Consider the following 8,628-nt stretch of genomic DNA (forward strand, 5'->3'; position numbering starts at 1 on the left):
GTTACATATGATTATTTGGCATTTTATTGATGTTGACAAAATCCGACCATTTCACCATGGAATCAGCGAACTTTTGGAAAAAAATTTCGTTTTTCCTCAATAACTCCTAAACCCTTGGAGATACGGGAAAATTGTATAGGACCTTTTTTGTAGAGGACGACGAGATCTACAATTTCCATGCAAAAATTCTTCGCTAGCTTCAATAGTTTACGAGTAATTTGCAAAAAACTGTTTTTTCGTTTTTCGTCAATAACTCGTTAACTATTGAGGCTAGCGAAAAAATTTTATACAGAAATTGTAGATCTCGTCGTCCTCTACAAGAATGGTCTGATGCAATTTTCCCGTAGATCCAACGATTTAGGAGTTATTGGCAAAAAACGAAAATTTCGCGAAATCTGAAGGGGTACCCCTTGGAAAAATCTCGGAAAAATCGAAAATTTTTTTTTGTTGGTTATTATTAGCAATGTTCTTCCGACGTGTGATTTCTTTTTAAAAAATGCATTTCTAAAGTGCATAGACTTTTGGGATTGACTGTATAGCCAATACATCCTTAAGGCGGCCACAAAGCCACCAAGAGATCGCGGCATAATCGCAGCATTGTGCTCGCGTTTAACCGGCCGGTCATTTATTCATTCGCGAGAGGTACGTCAGGAAAGAGAGAAAAAAGCTGGTAACGACGTCCCACGGTCGCGCGGAAATAACGCGGCCGGATCAGCGTGGGCGTTTCGAGTGACTCACAGAAACGATCAACGTGCCAGTTCGTTAACGCGTAATCGCGAGACGATCGAATCGCGCATTGTCTCGAATTCTATTCGACGGTTCGACGGTCACCGAATTCACCGAACACGCACTATTTGCACAGCTGCAAATGGTACACCCGCCGTTTCGCCGAAGCGTCTCGACGAGCGGCCATCGACAGACCGAAAATTGTTCATTTTCTGCGATAGAAATTTTCTCTCAGTACATGGGAGATGGCAACCGACGTCGAGACGACGATCCGAATCGATTCGATGCACTGTACGAGGGCCATCGGAAGCGGGATAATACAGGAACACGTGTCGATTCGACGCGTCCGTGGAAAACAAATAAGGGTTCCAGTGGGACCCTTCGGTGAAATTCGAGGCTGTAACTACATTTTCCTTTCTAATAGCATCTGACCGCCTCGGGACGATACGTACGAAGCCTTCGATCGGGACAACGGAACACGACACCACGAGTATCGTCCAACCGTCGTAACGAGCGGCGACGTAAGACCGGAACGTAAAACGGTGCGATCGCATTAGCCGTACCAATTAACGTAATTAACTGCAATTAATTAGAAGCAGACTTGTACGAAGGCACTGGTCGTGCCGCAAGCGAGTCGTTCGATTCGAAGTCGGAATTAAAACAGAGTGACCACTTATCCTACCCTTTTTATGTTCCATATTTTATACCGGGTATCCCGTTGCAAGTTTCACGGGACCTCTCGGGAGGATCTTACGAAACAAATGTAAAGACGGTCGCGTTTCCTTTGTCCAGGAAAATGCTACATCGCTGGTATATTTTTAAACACATACTCTTACAGCGGCATCCCGTTCCCGCAGTTTTAACGGAGCTCAGATGATACGCATCTTACGGTCGCTGCTCCGAATCTCGAGGTTCAACATTCTCCTCCCGGTTTCGTAACGAATAAATCTCGACCCGATCTAATTGTCAGAGAATCTCTACTCGAGAAGAGCAAGTTTGGCATGATCAACACGGATGAGAGATCTCTCGCGCCGTCGAGAAGAGCAGAATCTTCGAATGGGTAATGAAAAAGTCGACGAGACACTTTGCCGATCTCGTTGGTGAAATACAATAAATTTCTCTCTCGATTCGTTTCCCGACGCGGCGAAATGAAAGGGATGGAGAAGGAATGGTCCTCGTAACCACGTTATCACGGATTTTGCTGTCGGTCCGTGGCTCGTCAACGGGGACGTGGCTTAATCCATTATGTAGCTACTGTGTTGGCTCTTGAAGCCGGCTTTTCAAGCGTCCCGCACACAAAGAAGAGGCTCGCACACCCACTCCTCGTCTACGGTTCGGGCAAACAACGATATTACCCAGCCAACAACGGAGACAACGGCGACGACCACCATCACCGCCGGGCTCACCCACGAGGAACAAGAAGTTCACTACGCGTTCGTCGGAATATTTCGCGTGTTACGGTTCACAAAGCTGGAATGGTGCCTGAATAGAGGGTGCCGTCCCAAGATTTCAGCTGACAATACGCGAAAATAGAGGTACCGTTTCTCAGTCGAGACGAAAATGAACTCCTTTTGGTTACGTCTTCCCTTATCGTTCTATTGAACCGTGAGATGAAACTATGAACCCGACGAAGTCATCTTGTTTCTACTCGCGGAGAAGGAAAATTTTGCAAGAACAAGGTCCGTCGATCATCGGAATCCTCGAGGAGTGTAGCTTGTCCGTCTCGCCGAGTCCAAGGATCGGCAAGATTTATGTCCGCCCGCGTCCATCCCATGCGTTTCGACCACGTGTCCAGGATTATGCAATGAACGTGACCGCCGGACGAGCCTTGTCTGGACGCGAGCTATCTTTTTCAGACGATCCATAAACCCGGGGCAACACGTGGCGAGCACGGGATCGACATCGCACGAACGACCCCTTTTTCCGAGGGTAAGACGTCTAGAAGAAAGTCCGTCTCTGAATCGTCTCGAGAAAAGTAAAGAGGCAGACGGAGAGTGAGGTTGTACAGAAGCTAGGAAGAAACTTTTGTACGATCAGCATGAAAAGCGTGACGGGAGAGGAGGAAAGGGCGAAGCTGAGCCGAGGTAAGAATGCGGGAGAGAGAGCAGTGAGTAGGGCACGGATGGTGAACAGCTGCCAGGGCCTATGGTGGCCGTTTTGTGTGAAACGTGCCCCCATAACCCCCATACTCCCCCTTTTCACGAGTCCCTCTCGTGCTTTATCTTGCCCTTTCCGTCCCTCCCTCTCTCTCTCTCTCTCTCTCTCTCTCGCTACGACTGGAAAGCCCTTCGAGCGCATATACAGTCATCCATCTATCCCTGACGACTCCCCGCTTGCGAGGAATAAAGCCGCGCTCGCGACCTACGACGTGCGAGTCTGCGTGCCGTTCTAATCTACGCGGCCGATCGAGCTGAAAATCTCCCCGGAGAATATTTCCCTCTGGATAGAAGAACGAAATCGAACGTTCCTTACAGAACCTGAGGTAGAATCGTCGTCACAAAAATATTGTTGACGAGCAGAGAATCGCGTATTGTTCCGCTCGAAGAAAAGTTTCTAAAAACTGTGCAACTCCGATGACAATGGACCATGGTCTACGCGCGACTGTTTGTAATAACGGTCCGAAACGAGGAAGTTTCTAGTTACTGTCCAAATGTATGTTGCTCGTTCGAAAACCGGAGCGACGATAACTGTATCGTTCCGTGTCCTAACGGTAAATCAACGCGCTCCTCTTCAACCCTCTTTTCCATTAAGTCTCCGTCGTAATCGCTCGAAACTGCCGAACGGCAAGGACGATGGAAGGACTCGTAAACGAGTAGTTGTCGCGTCGTCGACTGAATGAAACGTAGTCTTCGGAGAAATTGATCCACTTCTACCGATTTAGAAGTTTACACAATTTTACGTACTCCTTCGGTGGACAAGAAAATGAAGTGGACGAAACGATTTCTAAACAACATGATTCTTCGACGTCCCAGGCCTTGAAACGTTAAAGATAAAGAATCGTGCAACGAGGTTTTTCGCTGACGCAATAAATTATAACGCGATATCTCCGGGCATGCAAAATGTCGGCGAACACGTCGGAGGCACGCAAGAGGAAACATCGGAGCGCGTCGTTTTGTTCGGCAACGGTAACATTGTTGTAACACGAGAAGATATTGTCCACTTGACAACGGAGCCCACGGCATGGAAGAGAATCACTCCCGGTGCACGTGATGACCGACCGATACACACCGGGGCCTTTCACAAAATCGTCCTCGTCACCTTTACGCAGTTTATGCACGCGGAGAAAAAGATCTATCAGCCCTCGTCTCAAGCAAATTTATCGTACATCGAGAAAATCTGTAAAATATAATAATTTCGTGTAACCGAATGTTCGCACATTTAAACGTGTTTCGACGAAAACCGAAGAGTTTTTTTCGCGAACGACGCGATTATAATGATCCGAGCGAAACGGGAATGGAATAAAAGAGAAGTCGAATAGCACCGAGAAATAGGTAGAACCGCTGCCGATTGTTTCGTGGACCTGGTGCGCACGGCTGAACCTCTCTGTTTCCTTTTTTTCCCCTTCGCCTGAAATTCCGACTCGAATCTAAAATGATCGAAACGTTTCGTAACGTTCGCCAGGTAGGCAACCGTGGAAGAGGAAGAAGACGAGGAAGAAACAAAAGAAATGGAGAAAAAGAAGCTGGGGCTGAGAGGAAGAGGTTTCGGGGAGAGGCTAAGAGAAGGAGAAAGAATGGGCGAAGGGAGAAAAGGCGGACCTCGGAGCTCCTTGTCTCCGACGTTTAATTTCAGGCAGTCCAAGCAGCTCGTAACATCTCCGCCGTGTTTAACATCGAAAGAGGTGGGCCTTGGGAAGAAAATGCCCGCGATCAGACCCAGAACCAGTTCTCGCGCCTTAAACGAGCGGTTCTCACGCGTTTATAGCCCTTCATCACGCTTTCCATTCGACCTAATTGCCGCGGTCGTACCTCGTCAGAGAACCACTGCATCGTACGCGCCGTTTTAAAGAAACTTTAACCGCGACCGTGATACGAGACACTAATTTTGTGAAACGTCGTTATTCTCTCGATTGACCATCGCATCCTTAATCGAATGCTAGAACGACAACAGGAAACGTTATTTAACAAAAAAAAAGAAAAAGATAATCGATCACCGGCAACCACTAGACCGCGTGATAAAGGTGAAACAAAAGAAATCAGAATTGAATAGTGTTTATCGTGTAACAATGGTTGAGAATTACTGTTCGAGATACGATCGTTCCGTGATCAATAATACGGCCGTATACAGTCGGTATTAAAAGCGAAGGCGACTCGGTTAACCCGAACGTTAATGAGTCATTCGAAAGTTGCGTTTGACACGATACTTAATTACACGGCGTTATCTTCTAACGAAAATCAGTGTAGAACAAATTGCGCCGTTCGACCAAAAGAAGCGATCTTCCACTTGTTTTACGTCGTTCGGACGACTTAGCTACGCAGTTGTTTGCATCAGCTGTGAGTGAAACACGCCAGGGGGTTTACGCTAGCGGAACAAAGAAAGTCAATGCCGTGACGTTTCCACGAGGTTTTTTACGATTTACTCTAGATACCGTTACGCGAGATTTCGCCTGGATCGCGGTGAACTATTAAAAAGAAGCGACGAACCGTGTCGAAAGGAGGTCGATAACCGAGGTTCGATACGAACAGAATCCCGATGAAGATGTAGAAACTCTAGCAAGAATCGTAAGAATCGACGCGATCTCGTTCCGCGTAAAGCCATAATCCTCGGACCTCGTAAACTAACGAGAAAATCCTTTCTCGGCCGGAATACTACATTTTATTTCGTTCCCTGTACCGAGTTTCTCTAATAATCCATTTAGCTAAGACTAGACACCTGCTCTTTCTCTTTAGAAAATTAGCACCCATGTACAGGTGGTACTCGTGCATCTCGACGCAGTTGTACATTGGTCATATATACCGTGTAACTGATTTATCCATTCTGGTTAGTAATAAATAAATAAATCGTTAGAAAATACTGAGCTAAATTATTTTCCTGTTCCGCAGCGGAACGAAGAATTCAATAGAATACTATCGTAATTAATTTCTTACGTATATTGGGAAAGGAATCCAACTTGGCGACACGAGTCTCGAACACGGTACAAGACGAGAGGATACTACTCGAATAGGAACCGGAACTCGCGGTCCGTGCACAGAATTGACTACACGATTGCATATGTCTACGTCGTGCATATGAATCAGATAAAAGACGACCGGAGGGGTTCCCGTAGGGGCGCGGACGCACGGGGAAAGGTTATCGGCTTCGTCATTGATTTCTACGTCGCACGAAAATAAATCTCGGTATCCGAGGGGGAAGGAGAGAATGTACACGCATACGAACATGAAACCGCAGGGATCGAATCAGGAATCGTACAACAAGAACATCATATATGTTGTCGAAGATGATTCTGATCCGACGCGAAGGATTATTCCTTTGACGTCTATGCCAACTCGGGCATACAGCGTACGTATAGGATAATTCAAATATCAAGATAGAAAATCATATAAACGCTCATGCTTCGATGATTAATACGCGAGAGAAATGGCATTTTCTGTCCGCGACAGTTTTACGACTCTCTTCGACCAAGCTCACCTTGGATCGAGCGTCGCATATTGTAACAAGAATGCGAAATAAAAATACATGCTCGAGACACAATAAATAACACGCGAGTTCATTCCTACGACGCTATGTCGTGCTCTTGAGAATCTTTCGTACAGACGCGATCGATTGTTTCTCCGCGAAATTACCATAAAAAAAAAAGAGAGCAACGACGCTAGCAGTCGTAACCGTAACATCGTTCAGGATCTGTTGGACATCGGTTCCGAGAAATTGATTGCATATCGGACGTATACATGGAATTACTAATGAAAAAACTTGGTAACTTGACGCCGTGTGTCAACAACGAGAAAAAATGATTTCAAACCGCATTCGAATCGAATGCGCGAAATACGTCGAAATATTGTTAGTGATGATGGTCGAGTTTTTAAAATCGACGAATGATTTGTACATCGGAAAAACGCGACACTCCACGTGCTGCGAAATATGTATGTAGCTACTATACACTACGTTCTCCGAGCAACCGGCGTCACCCGGCGACAAGCCGTTACCAAACTTTCGAAGTATGAACAATTGACCATGAAAAATTGCTCGATCGGCAGATCGAGAAGCGTTTGAAAACAATGGAGGTGCTTTCGCTTAACTTACTTAGTTGATCGACGAAATATCCTGGAGAAATGGGTTCCAAGCACTTGCAACAACACTTCACTCGAGTACGCCGGCCACTACGCTTCTTCTGGCTTGAAACTCGCTGCTCTCGAGAGAAACTGTATCGCCATCTTGCAAGCCAGGACGCCAACTAGCTCGTCGACAAAGCCCGTTCACAATGACTCCGACCGAAATGTATTTGAATTCTTATTCACATGAAACAGAAAGATGATTAAATGATTAACGAATGGAACGAGATTAAATATATAATTAAAGCACGAATGATCAGTAGAATTATATCGATGAAACTCGGAAATATGCGTAACGTAACCTGTTATGTTATGACGACTTACGCGTCGCGATTCAAGATGCAGCAAATTTGTATTACCGATTATTCCCTCGACTCAAGCCATTTTTAGTACTGTTCTTTACTTGCAAATTTTAACAAATAAAATGTTTTATAACGTACCACAAGCTACGTGCACAAAGGTTGAGGTATATTAAACGTCGTGGTAAAAATATTTGGTTGTCATAGAAAACAAAAGAAGAACGAGGATTGGAACTGCACAGTTCTTTATTGTTCCAACTATAATATGAATTATACCATGAAAACTACGTCCATATTTTTCTGCCCGTGTCCGAAATAAAGAAACCCGTAATGGGGAGTGTTTAACTTATGATAAAACGTCATACCCGGCCAACAGAGACTGTGCAACAACACTAAACGTTTCCCTAGTAAGAATTGCAGATCCCAGCATCCTGAAAAGTAATGATGTATCACGAAATAAAGGAACCAATTCCCGGTTCCATACCTTGCGGCACATCTAAATCGATCGAGTCTAAGAAATCTATCGCGTAATTGTAATCAGGTCTCGTCAGTAGATTAGTATTCCACTTCTGCTGCGGTAAACGCGCGTGTAAATACGATTTTAAGTACGAGGCATCCGCGGTATCGAGTCCTTCGAAACTGAAATTCTCAACGACGTCCCCGTTGGGACACTTGAACCACGCACCACGAGGGATCACGACAGCATCGTCTCGAATTATTTCTATCGTAGCCGCGAGCCTGTCCTCCTCTTTTAATTCTCGCGGTATGGGGCCCTACGTGTTCTCACTTAATCAGTTGTTCAACGATCTGATCCTGACTAACTGGATTAAACTTACGTCGTAATATTTCTTGGGGTCTTCGTTTGGAGGGAACGGAGGATTAACGTTATAAACGTTAGTCACGATAGAGGGATCACCCTCGAACTTATTAATCGCGAGAGGCGTTAAAAATCGCGCACACTTACTCGCCTGCGGTAGCAGAAGCCAATTAAAACCATCCGTGCTGATTAAATATAATAAAGATCTATTAACACTACTCTTTGATCAACGGTTAACCCCCTTAGATTTACCTGTAGTGATACACTTGATCGTTCATGCAGTCTTTCTCGAAACCAAACGCGATGTGATAATCGTTTCGAACCCCATAGATCTTGCCCCAGTAATAACACTTTCGAAAGTGATTCTCTTGTTGCAGTATTATCAGAGAATTTTGCAGTAACTGAGAATTTTCAGTACCAACACAAATGCCAGCGTAACCAAACAGGTCTATGCTCTCCAGAAGTTTTACGCATTCCATTCTCTATCTTTTACGTTCAATATAATCTTAATAAAACA

At 45.3% G+C, this 8,628-nt stretch overlaps 2 protein-coding genes across 3 annotated transcripts in view; both read right to left on the reverse strand.

The window, feature by feature from the left end:
• LOC108631962 (calphotin) overlaps positions 1 to 7,063 on the reverse strand; it is a 57,157-nt gene extending 50,094 nt beyond the window's left edge. The window contains exon 1 of one of the 2 annotated variants that reach the window (XM_018036227.2): positions 6,967 to 7,063. The gene's annotated coding sequence lies outside the window, so the exon portion shown is untranslated. Of the gene's footprint in view, positions 1 to 5,813; positions 5,904 to 6,966 lie in introns of those variants that run through there. The other variant, XM_026819247.1, reaches the window with a different exon arrangement.
• A 501-nt stretch (positions 7,064 to 7,564) lies between these two features.
• Rsph9 (Radial spoke head protein 9) lies at positions 7,565 to 8,590 on the reverse strand. The gene is made up of 4 exons (XM_018036172.1): positions 8,364 to 8,590; positions 8,131 to 8,296; positions 7,779 to 8,067; positions 7,565 to 7,725 (listed from the first exon to the last, which is right to left on the reverse strand). Exons 1-4 carry the CDS (start codon positions 8,588 to 8,590, stop codon positions 7,565 to 7,567), a joined length of 843 nt encoding a protein of 280 aa, XP_017891661.1.
• Positions 8,591 to 8,628: the final 38 nt, after the last annotated feature.

This window comes from Ceratina calcarata, unplaced genomic scaffold (assembly GCF_001652005.2).
Source record: "Ceratina calcarata isolate Rehan_Ccalc_2016 unplaced genomic scaffold, ASM165200v1 scaffold98.2, whole genome shotgun sequence".
Lineage (NCBI taxonomy): Eukaryota > Metazoa > Arthropoda > Insecta > Hymenoptera > Apidae > Ceratina > Ceratina calcarata.